This window comes from Pelecanus crispus, chromosome Z (assembly GCF_030463565.1).
Source record: "Pelecanus crispus isolate bPelCri1 chromosome Z, bPelCri1.pri, whole genome shotgun sequence".
NCBI lineage: Eukaryota > Metazoa > Chordata > Aves > Pelecaniformes > Pelecanidae > Pelecanus > Pelecanus crispus.
In genome coordinates this window covers 11775893-11796554 of record NC_134676.1, presented here as the reverse complement: position 1 = coordinate 11796554, position 20662 = coordinate 11775893, and the positions used below count along the sequence as shown (strand labels likewise).

At 63.2% G+C, this 20662-nt stretch overlaps 1 protein-coding gene across 2 annotated transcripts; it reads right to left on the bottom strand.

Moving 5' to 3' along the window:
* Positions 1-203: 203 nt before the first annotated feature.
* Positions 204-14914, bottom strand: DNAJB5 (DnaJ heat shock protein family (Hsp40) member B5). Of its 2 annotated transcripts, none has more exons than XM_075726269.1 (4): positions 14884-14914; positions 7519-7763; positions 4795-5393; positions 204-437 (listed from the first exon to the last, which is right to left on the bottom strand). In XM_075726269.1, exons 2-4 carry the CDS (start codon positions 7727-7729, stop codon positions 204-206), a joined length of 1044 nt encoding a protein of 347 aa, XP_075582384.1. In that variant the 5' UTR covers positions 7730-7763; positions 14884-14914. The 2 variants fall into 2 exon arrangements, with proteins under 2 accessions (XP_075582384.1, XP_075582383.1); XM_075726268.1 differs by lacking the exon at positions 14884-14914 and adding an exon at positions 10897-10964.
* Positions 14915-20662: the final 5748 nt, after the last annotated feature.

The window sequence follows — 20662 nt, the reverse complement described above, 5'->3', positions numbered from 1 at the left end:
GCCAAGAGGGATGGAAGGGGAGAGGGATGGATGGGGGATAGACCAGGTGGGATTTTTGGGGAAGGAGAGTGGTGTGAGGTTTTGTTTTTTTTTTTTTTTTTTTTTTTGCATTTGAAAGTGCTGTGGCACCTCTGCTCCATGGGGGCCGAGTGCTGCGGCACGTGCGTTTGGAGTATTGCTGCTTGGAGGAGAGTCCCCGGGCTCTAGGAGCACGGGAGGTGCTGCTTGAGGATCTGTCTCGTCTGCGGAGCTATTCTGTCCGGGAAGCGGATTTTGAATTCCACGATCAAGTCTCCTCGCTGGCTGGGGGCCTTGGGGAAGGGCAGCCCCTCCCCGCGCAGTCTCTTCACGGTCCCCGGCTTGATGATATCGTTGCAGGGCAGCGGGATCACCCGCCCGTCGATGGTGGGAATGTTCACGGTGCAGCCACACAAGGCCTGGGGGGAGAAGAGGAGACGCGCCGTCAGAGCGGGGCAGACACCCAAAAGAATCCCAACCGCCACATCCCGACCCCCACCGGCTGCTCCCCAGGTTAAACCGCCCAGCTCCATTCGGATGATGCCCAAGAACACCGGCTGATGCTCACCAGCGCAAGCCTGGGTCTCTGCTGGTGCCAGCCCCGTCCAACCACCATGAACTGGGCTGCAGGAGCCGTGCAGGAGAGGGGTGCCCCAGGAGAGGGGTGCCCCAGCCTCATGGGGGGAAGGACCCCCCTCTCCACCTCCTGGGCTCCCCAGAAGGCACCACCAGCAAGCGCCCGGCCACTCACAGCAACAGGAGAGGCTAAATTTAGCCCCTTCCCAGCCTCACTGCCTGGCCTCCGGCAGCCAAAAATCCAGCTGAGATCATCGGATGCCGCCGCGGTTCATCAGCTGTCACCCCCTGCAGCCCGGCAACTCTGCCCAGCGCTGGGCGTTATCTATAGCACAGCCCACCTCCTGTCCCCCGCCACCAACAGCCCCCAAAAGGTTACACCGGTGTGGGACAGCACCGAGCTTTCCTAGAAGCCGGTGTCCCGGAGGGGCTGGTCCCCGTCGCCAGTCCCCGTTGCAAAGCCAAGAGCCGGTTTGGTGGGTGCCGTCCTGTTGCACCCCAGCCCCCGGCAGCAGCTGGGGCGGTGGGTGTCGCGGCAGCCGCAAGCCGGCCTGCATTAGCGAGCCACGTGACGCGGGAATGCAGCAAGAAAATCCTTGTGTCCTTAAATAACTCAGACATCTCTGGCGTACACGTGGGCAGGATCGTCTCCAGGCTTTCAGCAAGGGCTGAGGGAGAGGACTGCGGAGCGATGCTTCTGGAAGGGGCGGGGGTTTGCTGGGGGTACAGCCTCAAGCTTACAGGTGGGGGGCTGGTGAGGGTTTGCCCCTCCGAGCTGGGTCCTGGGGGTCCCAGCCCTCCCAAAACACCCTGTAAAAGGAGGGGAGGAGGATGCAATTTGCTGTTTCTGGGGTCGATGGGGGGATGTCCTGCATCCCCCTCCCCAGGAAAAGCCTCCGGTGGCAGAGCAGCAACAGACACCAGAAGAAAACACTTCTCACGCTGGCCGCTGGCTCGGCGCCGATGGCTGCAGCTTCTGCGGCTGAGCCAGCGCTTTGCACCAGCGTCACCACGGAGGGACCCATGCCGGAGCTGGCTGGGGGGCTCCGGTGAAGAGAGACCTGGGTCCGTCTCCTTGCACAGCTCACTTGCACAGGGTCTCCTCCAGGGATGAGCTTTTCTGGCTGCAGGAGAATGAATGCCCATCGCTCTGCGAGCGGCGGGTGCTTGGCTGGATCTCCAGCAGATTGGGGGGAAGCAAAGGAAGATCTGCCCCATCAATCGCTTCTGCCCCATGCTCGTCCAAGGATGCCGGAGCTCTCCTGCTCACCGGTGCCCACCATCATGCACCGTGGAGGGCTGCACAGGTCCACATGTGCCTGCGAAAGGACATCTCCAGCCACAAAATGGGAAGGAGTACGGGGGCGCACGGATGGGGCAAGCAGAGGGATGTGGGCAGGGGCGGGCGGTAACAGTGAAGGCAGATGGGATCTTAATGTTTCCTTCCTAGAACCAAGATGCAAGAATCCGAGGCGATGGCTCCTCCGCCGTATGTCCCTGTTTTTCATTCTCGCACAACTTCAGTAGCATTTGGGAAACCGGTTGCTGAAGTAACACCAGTAACCGTGGGAGCTGCCCTGCATCCTAGAAAGAGGCTCAGTTTACCCCCAGGGATGAAATCACCCTGGGTTTGATAGCTGAGTGCTGTGCTGTGAGAGCAGAGCTTTATCTAGGTCAGCGTCGGGTCCTCCACCGCTCGCAGCGGAGCCGCCGGGGGAACATCGGCACCGGTCGCGTCTCAGCTGGGCGCTGACGCGTGGATGCTTCGAGGAAGGTGACGCCAGGTAAAGGATGCAAAGCGGGCGGCTGCCGAGGGCAGGCGTGAGCAGGCAGCCGGGCGGGTGCGAGCCCCTGCCTGCAGCGCTGCCTGAAGATCTGCATCCAAGGAGAGGCAGCCGCCGGCGGAGCAGCATCACTCCTCCCTCCCTTGGCCTCCCACTGCGACGCGCACCTGTAATTTTAGGAAGGGACACTTCCCCGCAGCCCACGAGTCCCTGGGGAAGCCCTCATACACCTCCGGCTTCTGCAGCAGCCGGGTGGCAAACGCCTCATGCTGCCCCAATTTGGGGGACGTGGCACCCAGCGGGGCTGGGACATGAGGGCTGGGAGGGCATCACCTCCCTGGGTTGCTCTGTGGAGGGATCCACAGGATGAAGGAGGAGGAGGAGGAAGAGGAGGAGGAAGAGGAGGAGCACGCTCTCCTGAGTGCCCCCAGCCCGAGCACCATGTGCCTTGCTCCCCGTGGCAGCAGGGTGCTGGCAAGGGGTCTCCGGCACGGCACCCACCGCCTGCCAGCTTTGCCTGCTGGCACTGCGCTGTGCTGCTCTCGTGGCAGCAGAAAAGAGCAAAGCCCAGGCTATAAAAGGCAGCCTCGCAAGGAGGAAGGGTGCACAGAGAGCGCCCAACGCTAGCGCTGGAGGCTCAGGTGATGAAGAGGTTGTGCTCCCTCACATACCGAGGTGGTGGCATATGGAGTCAGGGAGCTCTTGGCATCTGCTCGTGCTCCAGAGCACTCAAGGCGCTTCTTCTCATGGAAGATAAAAGCAGCAAAGTACCACCCTGCCCTGACAAGCAGCAGGCTGGGGATGGCAGCCAGGCCAGCAGCTCGCCGAGGATGCCCAGCATGCTGGGTTTGCGGTGGGAGAGGACAGAGACCAGAAATTCCAGCTCAAAGAGATGAGGAATTTGCCCGAACCAGCAATTTTCCACTTTGTGACCGCATCGTGCAAACCAAATGCCAGCACACGCGCCTCGCTCACAGAGACCACAGGCACCCAGCACTTCTGGTGCAATAGCACGTGGGGCCGGAGCAGGTTTCTCCGCTCGCTGCTCAAAGGGCAACTCCAGGAGAGAGTCCCTCCAGCCTGAGCAGCACACGAACTCGGGCTAATGCGGTCTGGACGTCAGCACAGCCAGCTTGGGGTTAATTTTACAGATAGGGGAATGCACAGAAGGAAACATCTGAGATATGGCATGCATGGCTCCATAAATAAGGCAGCCTCTCCCCAGTATTTCTGGAGCGGCCAGGGTAGCCAACCACCACAGGAATAAACCTCTTCACTTTGCACTGCGGAGGGAATCCAGCGCCTGAGTCTGCAGGTTAACTTGAGCCGAGTTCGCTCCACGAGCACCCAGCTCTGCCTGACCCACGTGGCTGCTCCTCGCCCCCAGTAGAGCCGGTCACGGCCCCAGCTGGGACGCAGAGCCATCACAAAGCTCTCCCGACTCACCGGCACACTAACGAGCTCACGTTTCCCTACCTCAGGTCTGGCCCATTGAGCTTATTCCTATTAAACGCATTTGAGAACATAAATCTGTCTTCAGGGGGAAAAAAAAAAAAAAAAAAATCAGCTCATTAAGAAGACAGACAGCGTCTACAGTCTGAAAGGAACAGCAAATGGCAGCTGCCAAAAACGTCAATGTTAAATGCAGCTGCCAGCTGGGATTTATTAAAAGGTAGTTATATAGCAGTGGTGGCGAACGGCACATCTTGTACTGGGGCAATTTCCCCTTCCTCTCCCACCTTCGTGCAGCTTGCTGGCTCTGATGCATCCAGCCCTGCCGTGACCTCCAGGACTGGCAGCCTGGATGCGCTGGGCTTTGCTCACTGCCTGAATACTTGGTTTATTTGGTTCTTTATCTAGGAAAGCCAGAACCAAGGAAAACAGCTAAAGCATTGCTCATTGAGGGCGAGGTACCACCTTTCTCCATGTGACCCTGCGCTCTGTCTGTGGGGAGAGGCACCCGGCGCTATCCTGGACAGTAACTAAGCCACAGCAGGCTCGGCTACGAGAACAAGCAGGGACCAGACTCATGCCAGAAAACTGGGGTTTTCCCTTGTTCCTGCGGAGGATCTGGGCTCTCTTCCAGATGTGAACACCCTATGCTAAAATAGAAGGACAAGACATATGGGGAAGGGAGAAAATGGGTAAATACCACCTGTATTGGCTCAAGAAGCAAGGCGCGTTCAGCAGGGACCACAGCACCCACGTCCTACACGCAGCACGGAGGTTGAGCATCTCCAAAACCAAGCACGAGCTGGCCTCTGTGCTCCTCTCAGCAGAGGTCTTTGCTCGTGTCTCTCGTAACCTACCTGGTCCTTCCTCATCGGCACAGGACAAGGACTGGCTCCTGTCTTGGCCCCACGTGCCACGACCCAGTGCCACCTCCCACCCCATGGAATTTCCCACCCATACCCACCTCTTTAAGACTGATGTTTGCCGTGTAGACCACGTTCGTCCCATCCCTCTTGAAGTGCGAGTGAGGCTTGTCCTTGAGGATGAAGACGATGTCGGCAGGGATGTTGTCTGGCGTGGCGTCCCCTTCTTTGGGGAACGTGATTTTGGTTCCCTCCTTCCAACCCCGTTTGATGACAATGTTTAGGATCTTGTCCTCAGTCCGCATGGTCCGGCCATCAGCGTTGAGCCTTCTGCGGGTGATCTTCATCCTCTTGGTGGAGCCGTGGTAGATCTCTTCCAGGGACACCTTGAGCTCATGGATGACGGGTGGGTCTTGGACCTTCCTCCGTGTATGCAGGGACTCTTGGTGCCGCCGGTGAACCCCGTTAATGCCGTTGAAGCCAAACCGGCCGAAGGCACTGAAAGGATCATCATCGTCATCGAAATCCATGTCTTCCTGCTCAAAGCCATTGAACATCCGGGAGCGGCTGCTAGCGAAGAAGATGTCGAAAGGGTTGGAGCCTCCAAAGAAGGACGCGAAGGTGGCGTGGGGGTCTCCGTGGAAGGTGTAGTGGAAAGTGTTCCCTGAGCCACCTGAAGAGCCACCTCCGGTTTTGAGACCTGGAACAGAAGGGGGAAGACGAGACATGAATGCTGCCCACTGCTGGACGCCGTGCTGGGACCGCACTTTCCAGGTGGGAGCGTGGTCTCTGCTGGCTCCAGGCAGCCCTTCCAGCATCTCCCGGGGGTGCAGGTCAAGCCCTCCAGCCCAGCCACCTGTGGAGAGCATGGACCGGGAAGGCACCACCTCAGCCCATGACACACAGCAAGCTCCATCTCAAAAGCTCTTCAGGTTTTGTCCCCGCTACCCCTACTGAAGTGTTTCTTTGGTTCTCTCCACCCAGTTCACGGCCTTTTCATTTAAAACATTTCCTAAACAGCCCATCTCCATGTTTCCCCACGGGCAGGCTCCCTTCTGCCCAAATAGCCCTGTCTCTTGGGCCGCACCGACGGCCGTGGTCCAGGAGCATCATGCCCAGCGGGTCAGAACAGGCTTTGAGCTCAGCGAGCGACTGCGACTCTGGGTGGCAGAGCGGGTGGAGGTCAGCAGACCCCCAGGTCAGCACACAGCTCCCCGTACACACGCTGTACAAAATGCCAGGTAAGCTCAAGGTTTGGATCTTTCGGCAACCGTTCCCATGGGAAACTCCCCTGCCAGGTCCCAGGCTGAGCCTTACATCACTGCAACCCTCGCAAAGCCCCGAGCAGCCAAGGCACACGACAAGTGGCCCCCCAGAGAGGTCACACATGCTCGGCAAGGCTATTTTTGACCAGGAGGGGCCAGGAAGGGTTAAGCCAAGCCTAGCTCAAGGACTATTTTCAGGGCAGGACAGTGACAGTGAAGGGCTATTTCTGACAGGCTGTCCCTCCCTTGTGCCAGCCCCCCGCAGCGGGAGATAGGAGGGGAACAAGTGCAGAGCAGGCAAGCCTGGGGGTCTTTTCTGACTGATGAAGTTAATACTCTGTGTGGGTGGGTGGGGGGGCTTTCGCTTCGCCTCGCTCACCCCAGCGTGGGGGACCCAGAAGCCCCTTGAAACCCCGATCAAGGCATCTGGTGGGGAACGAAAGGTGTGGGGGACCATGGACCACGACTGGTCCGACGGAGTTTGGCTTTGCTAGGACTCCTCATCCCGCTGCCATGAGGGGACGATTCTGCCAAATGCCCGTCGAGCCCCCGCCGCTAACAGACTGTACAGCCAGGAGGCTTCACCTTTAATCCCGTGACGGCAGCCTGAGCGGGGTCTGATTTCGGGCGCCTCTGGGGGAAAGGCTGCTTTCCCACTTGAGACAGCCTCTTCTCATTTTACACCACAGCAAATCACCCTGCCTTGGTGCGTCCATCACAGCCCTGACATAACTCACGGGTCGAGAATTAACCCACCGCCGGTTAATTCTGCCGGTGGCTCATTAGGGGAGGCACCTGCCCGCTGGCCCCGCGAGAAGGGCTGCCTCTTCCACCCAGCAGCCTGCTCCTGCCAGACCTCCTGCTCTTTCAAGCACCCAAGCCCCGGGCTGATTAATGCAGATGCTATTCGGCGCTCTCCTCAAATGGGGTTGCGCTCTTCCATCTTCGACTAATAAGGCCGCCTGTGGTGGAGTGGCTCTCCTCCTCCTCCTCCTCCTCCTCCTCCTCCTCCTCCTCCTCCTCCTCCATGCCAACCACCAGACAACAGCAACCGCTTGGTTTCAAAACAAGGACCTATTACTTAAATTGGGAAAAGCTTTGAATCCTGTAGGTCAGCCTGTACCAGGGAGGACAGCGGGACCAGTGCCCAAAGGCAGGGGGAAATGTGGACAAAAGCAGTACTCCTCCGCTGGGATATGTAGGTCAATTAAAGGGTTGCTAACGCATTTTCCCAGGTATGACCCAGGCGGTGAGCTCTTTCCACTCCCATCACCTCAGCCGGCTGCCGGGGTTTTGGGGCAGAGGGCAGGGAGAGCCTGGCCCCCCCAGGAAGCAGGGTGGCGGGTTGGAAAAGCGGAGCAGCCTGGGGAGAAGCGGGATGAGAGGCGATTTCTGGCACCCGCGGAGCCTTTGCCCTCCCCAGTTCTGCGGCTACCAGCCCCGTTTTGGGGGCAAGCACGATCCACGGGGACAACTCTGCGCAAAAACACTCGCTTGCCTATAAAAAACGATTTGGACCCAGCACCCCCGCCTCCGAGCAGGCAGCGTTCATCCCCTTACCTTCCTCCCCATACTGGTCGTAAACAGCTCGTTTCTTGGGGTCACTCAGGACGTCATAAGCCTCCGCGATCTCCTTGAACTTCTCCTCAGCATTGGGGTCTTTATTCTTATCAGGGTGATACTTCAGGGCCATTTTCCGATAAGCTTTCTTGATTTCATCCTCGTTGGCGCCGGACTGGATGCCCAAAATCTTGTAATAGTCCTTCCCCATGACGGCGACGCTGCCGGGAGCTGAGTACTTATTCCTGAAAGCAGAAAGACAGCTCTCCGTAAGGCGAAAATCACACTGGGGCAGCCGCGGACGGGACCGGCACGCACTTATCAGGGAGCCGATGCTCCCCGCGTCCCACGGGCCAGCAGCACCAGAGCCGGCTCAAGTCCACGCTGCCCGGCGGAGGTCAGAGCCCCGGCGCCAGGACGTGCCCCTGCCCCGGTTTTACCCCCCCGAGCCCCACGGCGGGGTCAGGGAGACTCATCTCTGAGGCTGATGGGGAGAGAGGGAGCCCGAGCCAGGGCACGGCGTTATTATAGGGGCCACGCCGCTGCTAACGTCAAGGCCAGGACCGCGTCCCTGTCCCGTCCCCCCGTGCCGCCGAGCCAGGGGGGCTGAGCCGTGTCTAAATGTAGTCGTCAGCCCGTGCCTGTCCCGTCCCCCCCCCCGGCTCTGTCCCAGCCAGGGACCTGGGACGGGAGTCAGGGTGATGGCAGCAGGTTTTTGGAGGCTGAAAGCGGCGGCAGGGATCGTGCTGCCGCCTTCACCTTAAAGGAACTTCAAACATTTTGTTCCTAAAAGCAATTGGCATTCAGCTGGAGATAAGCGCCTCCGGTGTGTCAGAGCCGTAATTTGTATTTAGTGAAGAGAGAACGAAGCCGTTAGACAGAAACATCTTGCGATGGTGGGAGGGCTTTTTTATTTTTTTTGTTTTTAAAAGAAAAAAAAAAAAACACCCCACCACTTTCTAGCCTGACTTGCACTCCCCGAGAGCCTCAACTACATCTTGCAGTAAGCCAGAAACCCCAGGTTCACTCCCTCCATCGTGCAGGGGCCGAGGCAGGGGCCATGCCTGTAGTAAGGCATGGAAAACCCGGTGGCCATAACCCAAGGGCAGAAAAGGGTGGACGGGCAATTAATTCATCCCCCAGTCACGCCGCTGGACTCGCAGAGAGCCAAGGAGCAGGCGGAGCAGCCGGGAGGGCAGCTGCCCCGGGCAGAGGCTGAGCAAGCCCCACGCTGCTCCAAGGATGCCTCCCACTGCTTCTCAACCTTGGGATATCCGACAGCAACCTCCCACGTCCCCCGAGCCCGGCCTGCCTCCCTGCCTCGCGCAGCCCAGCGCCGCGCTCGCTCCTGGCCCTGCGCTTCTCCCGCTGCTGCCCCAGCAGACCCTCTGCTCTCCCTGCTCACGTCCCGCTGCCCGCTACGGTCCGGGTTTCACCCCATCCTTGCGCCAAATGTCCCCGGGCAGCCCCAGCCCACCGTGCCCCTCCAGCAGACGGATTTTTGCACGGGCTGTGAGACTCAGCCCTTTCCTTCGCCATCACACAAGTTACCAGGCATTCCCGTAAGCTCTACCCATAAGCTCCCAGCGGAGGTCACGCAGGGACCCCCCCCCCAACCACAGCAGCGCAGACGAGGGCGGCCGGGCACCCCTGGGGTGCACAGCCACGGCGCTGCACTGAGCCCCTGGCATCCACCCCAAGCGCCCAAGGCTCTCCTGGGGTCCTGCCCCAGGCAATAACCCCTCGGTAGCTGCTACAGGGGTTGGAAATTGGCCACCTCGATTCAAACCACCAACTTCTGCTCTTTTGTGCCCCAGCCGCGGAGCAGGTCCTTCGCTGTAGGTGGAGAGGGGGGGGGCTAAGGCACCCAAGGGGCGGACATCCGAAGGACGCAGTGAGGGAAGATGGGGGCACCCACGGACACGCCGGGCAGCCCTGGGGGGGCAGAGAAGAGGTGGGAGAAGGTCCCTGGGGGCGTAAAGAGCATCCGACAGCATCTCCCACAGCAGCTCCGGGGCGCCAGCACGTTTCCATACCAGCTCCTGCGCGCAGAGCTGCCGCCGGCACCCAGCCCACGCAGGCGCGGGGGGATGCTCTGCCCCCCGCCCGCCTCCGCCTCCCCATCTGCCCTCCCTGTGGGGCCGGGGGGCTGCAGAAGACCCCAAGCAAGTGATGTGTTGTGGGGTGAGAGGTAACCTGCCAACCTGCCCCGCCAAAGGTCACCCCAACGCCTCCCTTCCCCATGGCAACCTCCGGCGCGGGGCAGGGGCTCCCCGTGACCAGCACCTGGACCTGGACCAGGATTTGGCCCCTGCCCGGACGATGCCGACCCTCCCGCAGCGAGGGCAAGCCAGGCAGCGCTGAAGACAACTCCATCACACCCCGGCTCGAGAGACACGGAGCTGGCAAACCTTCACTTGCCCCCCCTGGGGCCACGGTGCCCGGCTCTGAGCCCGCGCAGCCCAATCTGACGGCACCGCCGGGACCCCCTCGCCCGGCCGAAACCCCACAGCGCTTCCCACGGAAATACATCCCGCCCCGGCAAAACGCTGTCACCCCCGCCAGATCCCGGGTCTTGACCGCCGAGGGGTCTTTGGCCGGGGTGGGGATGCCCGCTGGGGATGCTCTCGCGGCCAGGGACCCCTTTGTCCGGCTGGGCTCGGGGCAGGGGGGCGGAATTTCTGTACCGAAACGCATCCCCGCGCCGCGGTTTTACCGTGCCGGTGAGGACCAGCTGCCGGCGGGTGACCCGGTGGGTTACGGCACGCTCCGGAGGCGATGCTCACATGCGGATGATGGTAAAACACGACTGAGTCCTCCCTCCCTCCCTCCCACCTCCCGGGGATCAGCTGCGCCTTGCCACCGCTCCTCTCCCCCTTCTGCTCAGTCATCCTCTCCTGCCTTCCCATTTAACCCCCTCGGGAGCGGGGAGGGGGGGAAGGCGCTGCAGGGGAGGTTTCGGGCGGGCAAGGCCATTCCTGCATCGCCCTCCCCACCCGGACACCTTCGGACAAGCCGCAGCCACCCAGCCTTGGAGAAAACCACAAGCATCCCCCGTCCCTGCCGAGCCAGCCCAGCCTCCATCCTGCTCTTTCAATCACACACACACACAAAAAAATTTAAATCTTTGTTCCGGCCCCACACATGACATCAGCCTGTGCAACCGCTGGATGAACGCGCCAGCTGAATAGCAATTGTTTGACATAATCCCTCCGCTCAGCAGTCATCTAAGGGAACAAACCCACTCCAGCAGCGGCACCGGGGAGATTTTACACCACCACCCCCCCATCTCGGGGTGCAAGGTCACCGTGGGACACCGGGGGACGGGCACCGATGGTTTCACAAGGACGCGAGGCCGAGAGGCGGAAACCCACTTACCGAAACTTTACGAACACATTCAGAGTCCAAGCCGTCATTTTTAAAGGCTCTAGTTTTATTTTAAACATCGCGGCTGTCCGCAGGCGCCGGCAGGTGCTGCGTGCCCGGCCGGGAGGCACCGGAGGGTGGCAGGAGGACGGCGGAGAGAAAGGTGCCGGCTCGTGCCGGGGATGCCGCCGCCGCCGCCCAGGGATGCTCTGGTTGCGAGCCTCACCCTCCGGCTCCTCCGGCGCACCGAAAAGGCAGCTCCTCGCCAGCCCGGCGGCCACGGCTGGCTCTGAGCTCCGCTCCCAGGACGGCTCCGAGAGGGCTTTGGCTTTGGCAGGCGAGCGGCCGTCGAGACGGCGCTGCCGGGAGCCGCCGTCCTTTGTGCGCTCCCCAGCCACGCGCGGGGGGACCCTTCGGTGGAGTCACTCGCCGCGCCGTAATTTTCCTTTTAATTGGTTTCTTGACGCTTTCTCGCCAAGCCACCGGATTAAGACACTTATGCCGTCAGCTCCAGCGTCCTCCCTCCCCGCTGCCGCCAGGCCCCCGGCCGCCCTGTTACCCTCACGTCCCCCGCGCGGCCCCCGCTGAGGAGCGGGGAGCGCAGCCAGGAGCCCCCCGGCGTCCCCAAAAATGACTTTGCTGACGCCTGGGGCTGTGCACCCGCCAGGCGAATCGGGAAGGGAGAAAAGTAGGGCGGCGGCGGCGATGTGGGGGAAAAAAAAAAAAAAAAAAAGTCACGTTAACCAATTTGCACCTCCCCAGCTTTCCCCTTTGGATGCACGGGGGCGGGGGGTCGCAGCTTTCCCCTTTGGAAAAGGGGGTCCCTGTATCCCCCTCACTGGGTGCCGGCACCGGTTCCCCAGCAGAAGGGGTCCGGCCGCCGAGCACCGGCACGGTGCCTCCTCCGAGCCCGCCGGCACAAAACCTACTTCTGAGAAGTCACCTTCAGGCGCGCCAAGGAAATCCAACGCCAGCGCGTCCCCCCCGTCCGTCACCGTCACTCGCGGGCCGCCGAGAGCATCCTCTCCGGATACCCCGCACCAAAATCGGGCAGCCGAACCGGGACGTCACCGGGACGCTCCTGCATCCCACCCTCGGCGAGCGAAACGCCAGGCGGGCGAGAGCCCGCGGCGTCCCCAGGGGTTGGGGGTCCGGTGGCTCGCCGGGCACCCGGTGCCGGGGTGGGTGAGCTGGGATGGGTGCAGGGAGCCGGGACGGGTGCCGGGACGGGTGCCGGGAGCCGGGACGGGTGCGTACCTCTCGGCGCGGCTCCAGAAGAGCAGGATGGCCGGCATGGCAGCGTATCCCGGGTTTGGTCAGGGAGCCGGAGGGGATCTCGTCGCGCCGGGGCAGGCAGAGCCACCCGTGCCAGTGCCGGCTGGCAGCCGCAGGCGAGCAGGCAGCAATGTCATGACTACCCGCAGTGAATCATCCCCTCCCCGGGCCCCCACACGCACCGCCCGCCTCCCCCTCCCCACCGACAGCCCCACTGGGGTGCCGGCACCTGCGTGGGGACGGGGTTAACCCTCCCCTCGCTGCCTCTGCCGCGCGGCCCCCGCCGGCTGCTGCCGCCTGCGTGGGGGACGGGTCGAGACCCCCTCCGTGTCTCCCCGTTATAGGGTCCCACGTTTCTGTGCCCACGGGGGTGCTGCCCCCGGCGTGGGGATGGGGTCAAGACCCACTCACCATCCCCTCAGACAGGGTCCCCCATTTACAGCCTCTACCAGGCTCCTGGGTGGGGATGGGGTCAACCCCCCCCCCCCCCAAAGTCTCCCCATACCGGAGTCCCCCTTTCCAGCCCCACTGGGGAGCTCACACTGGTGTGGGGATGGGGTCAAGCCCCCCCCCCCCCCAAATGTCTCCCCATAAAGTGTCCCCCCTTTCCAGCCCCACTGGGGCGCTCACACTGGCATGGGGATGGGGTTAAGCACCCCCCTCCCCGTACTCCAGCCCCATGTAGGGGTGCCCCGTTGAGGGGTGCCCCATTTGGGGGCTCAGTGAGGGATGGGGTTCACCCCCCCCAGAGGGGTTCGCCCATGGGGGTGCTGGCGCCTGCCGGGGGTGACCCCTGGGCACCCCTCCAGCCCCGCTGGGACCCACTGTCTGCTCCATGGGGAAAGCGGGTTAACCCTTTCCTCCCTGCCAGCTCTCCTGGGGGACGCGTCACCTGGACTGGGGACAGGGGTTAACCCCTTCCTTGCTGGCCCCTCCGACCCCATTACTGTTATCTGGGGTGGGGGGGTGGGTGTGTGTGTGTTACCCATTTCCTCACCACCCAGTTCAGCCCCACTGGGGTACACTGGTGCCCCCAAAAGGGGGGGGGGGTGTTAACCCCTTCTTTACCACACCACACAGCTCCACGTTGTTCCCTCCAAAGCAGGAGGGGAGAGAAGGGTTAACCCTCACCTCAGCACCCTCTCCAGCCCCACAGGGATGTACTACAGTCCAAAGTGGGGGGGGTAACCCCTTCCTCCCAGCCCCACTTGGATGCACAGTTACTGTTATGGGGCAGGCGGATTAACCCTTTCCTCCCACCCCCTTCAGACCCACGGGGACACCCTGTCACCAGGTAGGGCAGAGCAGTTAACCCTGACCCACAGCCCCCCCAGGAAACCCTGTCACCCCATGGGGGCAGAGTCCCCAGCCCCTTCCTCCCCTGTCTTCAGCCCCATAGGAATGCCCTGTCGCCCCATGGGGGCAATGGGGCTAGCGGCTAGCCTCTGTTCCCCACCCACGAAGGGGCAGACGGGCTAATCTCCCCTTCCCAGCCCCACGGCGAAACCCTGTGCGGGCAGAGGGGCCGACCCCGCCAGCCCCACAGCGGCACCCTGTCACTTTGTAACGCAGAGGTTTAACTTCCCCATTGGGCCAGCCTGTCATCCATGGGTGTGGAGGGGTTAGCCTTCCCTCCCAGCCCCACAGGGGCATGCTCTCACCCCACTGACCCCCAGCCCCATGCTGTCACCCCACAGAGCAGAGGGGCCGACACCCCCCAGCCCCACAGTAGTGCCCTGTCACCTCACAGGGCAAGGGGGCCAAGCCCCAAGCCCCACAGCACAGCCCTGTCACCTCACAGGGCACAGGGACTGACCCCCCCAGCCCCACAGCAGTGCCCTGTCACCTCACAGGGCACGGGGACTGACCCCCCCCAGCCCCACAGCAGTGCCCTGTCACCTCACGGGGCACGGGGACTGACCCCCCCAGCCCCACAGCAGTGCCCTGTCACCTCACAGGGCAAGGGGGCCAAGCCCCAAGCCCCACAGCACAGCCCTGTCACCTCACAGGGCACGGGGACTGACCCCCCCAGCCCCACAGCAGTGCCCTGTCACCTCATGGGGCAGGGCGACTGACCCCCCCCCCAGCCCCACGCTGTCACCCCAAGGGGCAGGGGGCCTGACCCCCCTGCCCCACAGCAATGCCCTGTCACCCCACGGGGGAGGGCGTCTAACCCCCCAGCCCCACAGCGACACGCTGTCACCCCACAGGGCAGAGAGGTCGACCCCCCCAGCCCCACAGCAATGTCCTGTCACCCCATGGAGCAGGGGGGCTGACCCCCCAGCCCCACGCTGTCACCCCACGGGGCAGGGTCAGTGACCCCCCGGCCCCACAGCCGTGTCCTGCCACCCCACAGGGCAGGGGCAGTGACACCCCGGCCCCACAGCCGTGTCCTGTCACCCCACGGGGCAGGGGCAGTGACACCCCGGCCCCACAGCCGTGTCCTGTCACCCCCTGGAGCAAAGGTACTGACGCCCCAGCCCCACACTGCCGCCCCACGGGGCAGGAGGGCTGACCCCCCAGCCCCACAGCAGTGCCCTGTGGCCCCACGGGGCAGGGGCGGTGACCCCCAGCCCCACAGCCACACGCTGTCACCCCACGGGGCGGAGGGGCGGCGCCCCCGACCCCGCCGGGGGGCCGGCGCCGGGGCCGCGGGGGTCTGTGAGGCGGCGGTGTGGGGCAGCGCAGTGGGGCAGGGCCGCCGCCGCCGCCCCCGGCACTCACCGCTCGCGCTGTCCCGGGGCGCCGCGCGCTCGCTGAGCCGCCCCCGCCCCCGCCCCCTGGCCGCCACGTCAGGGGAGTCCCGCCCGCGCGCGCCCCGCCCCGTTGGGCCGGCGGGGTGTCCGTCGCCGCTCCGCGCCGCGCTCATTGGCTCCCCTGGCGGGGGAGGCGGGGCGCTAGCCGGCGGGTGAGGGCGAGGCCCGCCCGCCTCGCCCCGCCTCCCTCCCTCCGCCTTCCATTGGCCAATTCAAGCTAGCACCGCCCCCCCGGGGCGCTCTCATTGGCCGGACCCTCGCCTGTAGCGGCGGGATCCCTGGGGGAATCTTCTGGAAGGCTGTGACGTCACCGGGGCGCCGCGCGTCAAACGCTTCCGCCCCCTCAACGGCAGCGGTGGGGGGCGGCCCCAGGCCCAGGCCCAGGCCCAGGCCGGGACGCGGCCCGGGCCGTGCGAGGCCCCGGATCCCCAGGCCCGGGTCCCGGCGAGGCCAGGCCTGTGTGGGGCCCGGCAGCCCGGGCCGCTGCCCGCCCGTGGGGGGGCCGCAGGCAGGGCTGGGGGGTGCCGGAGGGGGTTTTGGGGCCGGGGGGGCCTGGCCCAGGGTGGCACCGCGGGACGGCGGGAGCGGCTGCGGCCGGGCTGAGGCCCTGCAGGGAGGGAGGGAGGCGCCGGAGCTGCTCCCGGCCCCGCCGCAAAGGGTGCGCCTGCAGCCGGGCCCTGCTGCTGGGGCTGCAGGGCAGCGCGGGGTCCCCGTCCCCCCCGCCCCGAGCCCAGGCGCTGCCTGCCAGGGGTGGTCTGAGGGCGTCTGACCGGGATGGCGGGCGAGCGTCGCAGCGGATGCCGTGCCCGCATCAAGCGCCCAGCACGATGGGCCCTGTGGTCCTGCTGCAGCGGGGGGGGGGGGTCCGGTTTAAAACAGCTCCTGATCTGCCCGGTGCCTCCCGGCTCCGCAGCCCACAGCCGTGGCCAGCCTGCAGGGAAGCTGGGGAGCTGAGCTAAACATGCTCCCAGCGCTCTCCCTCTGCAGAGCTCTGTCCCGCATCCCCTCCCGAGGCAGGAGTGCGTTTGGGCTTTCTCCGTGTGACTCTTTCCCCCTTGGTCCTCCCAGCATCCCGGCCGGGGTTAGACCTGGAGCGGGGTGGCTCCTGGCTGGAGGAGCTGTCTGGACCCAGTGCCCTGGATTTTGGCCTAGGAACCCTGCCCGGGCTCATCTCTTGCCCCCATCGAGCTACTGCGTTGGTGCGGAGCGGTGATCCCTTTGGGACAGCGTCCTGCCCGCAGGCCTGTCCCAAGACCGAGGGGCAAGCAGCTGGCCTGGCCCTGCGGCTGCTGCAGCTCACGGGTGAAGCCGAGCGGCGATGCGAACGCTTGCGGCTGCTGATGCCATGTTTGTCGTGATTCGAGGGTGCTTTTGTAACCCCTGTGTTCCCCCCCCATGCTGAGGAGGTGTTCGAATGGGGCATTTCGGAGGAACTTCTGGGTTTGCAGTTTGTCCTTCCCCTGTGGTTTGGTCACGGCGTCTGTCTCCCCGTCCTTCCCCAGGCTGTGTCTCTGCCTCTCCGAGGCAGAGGGTTCCTCCCTTCCCCCCGTGAACAACGCGTTCGTGGAGCCCTGCGAGCTGGGAGAGTCAGAGTTTTCTCTGTGCTCCGCGCACGGCAGCTGAGTCATCCTGATATTAAACCAGCACTTGTTGTTCCCCCTCCAGTTCGCGCTCTGTGTGTTCGGCCGGCCGCGTACCCCCGGCGGGGGGGCTCGCACCCCTCCTCCCTCAGCACGCCACCCGTGTCCTGGCCTTCCAAAATGCTTTTTGTTCCTTTTCATCGGCCTTTCATTGGCAGAGGATTTGGAGGCCCCGGGGCGGGGGGGGAGCTGGCGCTGGCCGTCCCTGTGCTCACAAACGATCTGCTTGGTGTGCAGCCTTGCCCGGGCACAAACAAGGGCTTCGGGCCAGGGGCTGGATGCGGCCCCTCTGCGGCTGAAAGCTGGGCAGGAGCGGGGTCAGGGCAGGGCACAGCTGCCCTCCTGGGGCGCAGAGGGTGTCTTCACCAAAACCGCTCCTCCTTCACAGCCCCTCCGCCTTGCCGGCACATCCGCACCCTTTTAAAGACACGCCGGGAAAGCGCAGGGAGGGGTGGAAGGAATAATTAAAGGTACGAAACTGTTTCCATAGAAGGAACAATTACATAAACCGGCTCTTTTCCGTCTGGGGGAAGAAATGACTGAGGGAGGCACAACGGGAATAATCAAATCCCGTGTGGCAGGGGGAAGGTGAGCAGGGAGGGGTTGCTCGAGTTCCCTTCCCTCAACGGGGCGTCCGTGCAGAGAGAGGCAGCGGCACCTCGGGGCGCAAGCACTGTTTCGTGGAGCAGTTTGGGCTTGACCTGTGGAAATGGTGGCCTGGAGTGGAGGGAAGGCGTGAGGAAACTTGTCTGGGGTCGAAAGGCAATTAAGCAAATTCCTGAAAAGAGAAATCTGCCGAGGGCTGGTGAGCCCAGTGACTGCGCTCCCGCTGCGGGAAGCCCCCCTGCTGCTGAGGAGCGCGGCGTGCTCCCCTCCAGCTTCTGCTCTTCCCGAGGCTGCGGGTCTCTGTCCCAGAGAGGGTGGGGCGGTGGGGCACTGTGCCCCGGGCTGTTTTTCTGTGAAAGCATCTGTTAAAGCCCCGTTATGTGGTGTCTGAGGTCGGAGCAGTGGACGAGGCCACCGAGCTCAGCGCCCTCCTACCCGCGTGCCGGCTGCGAAGTGTGTTCCCGGTGGGCAGCGTACCGCTGCGAAGGAGACCTTTCCACCATCGCTGCCACCTCCTCCGAGCTGGATCCGGATCCCATCCGCGGCCGAGCAGACGGGGCAGGAGCGAGGGCGCGATTCGGCGCGCAGGGGAGTGCTGGCTCCTCACTGCGGTGCTCCCCCCCGGCCCGCTCAGACTCCCCCGCTCAGCGCGGCGCGGGGAAGTCTCCGGCAACTGTGGCGGGGCGAGCTGGGAGATGCATCTGAGGACACTGGGCTTGGCAGCAGCGGGGTTTGTACTCTGTTCTCCACGGCGAGAGCAGCGCCCACGCATTTGGTGCTGTCTCTCCTTCCTGCCTGTTCCCATCCTCGGAGATGCTGCCCGCCTTTTCCAGCACCCTGAGCTGCAGGATGAGGAAAGGGCTGCAAGAAGAAAAAAAAATAAAAATCCATGCCTGTTTTTTGGGTGTTTTGGGGGTTTCTTAAATTGGATTAATGCCCCGTTCCCTGCCTGCTCCTGTCCTGTCTGTGGTCTGAGGTTGATGCACCTCCGAGGAGATGCTGGTGGGTCACCTTGCAGGGCAGGCTTGGGTCTTAGCTCCGGCTGGAACTGCTCTCTGTGTAGGCGAGCCCTGTCCTGAGGACACGGGGACCTTCGGGGCTCAGCCAGCCCCTGGCCTGTCCCCTGAGGGAACTGCCAAACCTGAGCGGCTCCCACCAGCTCTCAGCCACCCTGGCTTTGTGGCTAGCCCCAGCATGTGGCGGGCTCATGAGCACGGGATAAATCCACCTGGGAATGGTCCCCGGGAGGGCTCGTGCTCCAAGCAGGGTCAGCCCCATGGTCAGAGCTGGCCATTTATCCGGGCTGACCTTGGAACCCACCAAGGATGGCGGCAGCACTGGCAGAGCTCGCTCCGGCGCGTCTCCCGTGTCCCCACGGCGCTGCGTCCCACCGGAGCCCGCCCAGCCTCCAAGGGCAGGCGGGAGAAGGGGGGTGAACGCCGCTTTTAGCCATAATGATTGGGTTTGTCCTCCCTGGTTGGGACTGAAGATGCCGGCCGCCGCTGCCTCCCCCTGCCAGCGCTGCCGGCGGCAGCCGAGCCGGCCGCTCCGCTCGGCACTCCGCACCTGCGGGGGTGGCATAATGAGCCGTGTCCTTGTCTCAACCTGCCGCTTCCTCTCCCGGCAGCGTCTGTGCTGCCAGCTGGGTTATTTTTTCTTTTTTTTTTTTTTTTTTTCCCCCCTTCTCTTTTTTTCCTTCCTGCCTCTATTCTCGAGTGGTTCCCAGCTGGTGCTGGCACACGGCCTTCGCCGGAGACCTCCTCCTGGGCTGACCTTTGCCGGCCCCCTCGCATGAGCGTGCCGGGGTGCTCCTGCCACCCCCGTGCGGGGGAGATGCCAGCGGCTCTGCGTGGCGGTGGGCAGCGGCGCGTGGGAGGACTCGGTCCTCTCCCGTCCCCTGCTCGGGCTCTGCTGGAGCGGCCAAAACCCGAAGGCAAGAGCGAGTAGGAGGAAAGGGCAGCGTGGGGGGATGCTGCGGTGCTTTTTGGGGCAGAGCCTGGGGAAGAGCAAGGCTCCACCGGGCAGATCCTGCCTCTGGACACCTGGGTTTGGCCTGACGTACCCTGCTGGCTCCTGCTCTGAAGCACCAAGGCATCGGTCTAAACCAGGCACGCAGAGCGCGTGGGCTGGGAATGCTGCTCGTGGGGGCCGTCTCTGCAGACCCCCTGTCCGAGCAGGTGGAAGAGGAGAGGCGGTGTCCCCACCCCGACTCACGGATGCTGGAGCGCACGAGTGGTCCCGGGTTGCTGTGGGAATCGGCAGCAGGCATGGGACTCGAATCCAGAGCATCGGGACTCTGGTTGAGATCCTCCCCGGGGAGGCAGGGCGATGGTAGCAGCACCCCTGCAGCCCTGGCGTCCTCCTCGCCACCCACCTGGCACCTCCCGCGTCCCCCTGGAAGGGAGGCCAGCCGTGCTGGGGGGCCCGAAGAGCGTCAGTTCCCCCCGGGGACCCATCTGCACGTGGAGGACATGCACTGAAGTTTGGCTTGGCTCCATTTCAGCTTCCAGCCTTTGCTCTGCTTTCCTCAGCAAAGGCGTCCTGTAGCGCTTGACGGTTTCTCCTGGGGATGGCTCGCTCCAAGTTACGTTTTAAGCAAGTTATTTCTAGTCTGCGTTTGGGTGCCAAGCACACTGAGCTCTTCTAGTCTCTCCAGCCACCCCATCATTTGTGGATTTCTGTCCCTGAAGCTCATCCCAAGTCCCTGCTCTCCAGGGCAGGGACATCCACGGGTGTTCCCAGCTGGGATGCTGGCCCTGAAGGTCACAGCTGGGGGTGGGTAGCATCCAGGTTGGAGACAAACCCTGCTGCATCTATTGTGAGCGTGTCCATCTGATGCTTTTCCTTTTGCAGATCTGCCTGGCATCTAATCCATAATTTGCCAGATGAGCTGACAATGGTAAGATGCCATGGGTTCATCAGGACACAAAGCAGTACCCAGTTGACTGCTGTGGGAAGCTTAATACCTCTGTGATGCTACCAAATCTGTGACGTCTAAAAAACCAAAATGCCCCAGGGGTTGTCTGATGAGGAGAGTTTTATGACAGAACAGGCTGGCTTGCCTTTTTTCTGGTCTTGCCTCGTCTCAATTGCCTCCCAAACCTCCTTCCCTGTCACTGCCCTGGCCCAGGGGCAGGGGGTGTGCAGGGGGATGCAAGCGATGTTATGCTGGGGACAGAGGACTCCACTGGTACTGCAGCAGTGCCAGGTTGCTTCCCTCCCTTCCCATAGCCCATAACTACTAGCTCCTCTGATTTGGTGCTTCCTGAGCATCCCATCTCCTTGGTGCAGCGGGATAATGGTTGGTGGGTGGGTAAAGATCCCTGTACAGAAGGAGAAGGGAAAGGAGGAAGGTTTCCAAGCACCCTCTCCGGAGTGCTGGAGGATGCTGAGATGCCCCAGTCTCGTCTTTGCAAGCAAATGGAGACCTGTGGGGCTGCCTGGCCTTAGGCTTCTCGGCTCAGTCTCCTGGGGCTTTGTGCTTGCCAGCCCTTGGCCCTG

Coding starts and splice junctions, on each gene's coding strand:
- DNAJB5 (XM_075726268.1), bottom strand. CDS start 10,964: ATGTTTAAAATAAAACTAGAGCCTTTAAAAATGACGGCTTGGACTCTG. Junction 7,764..10,896: donor AATGTGTTCGTAAAGTTTCG/GTAAGTGGGTTT, acceptor TTCTGCTTTCAG/GAATAAGTACTCAGCTCCCG. Junction 5,394..7,518: donor CGACCAGTATGGGGAGGAAG/GTAAGGGGATGA, acceptor CTTCTGTTCCAG/GTCTCAAAACCGGAGGTGGC.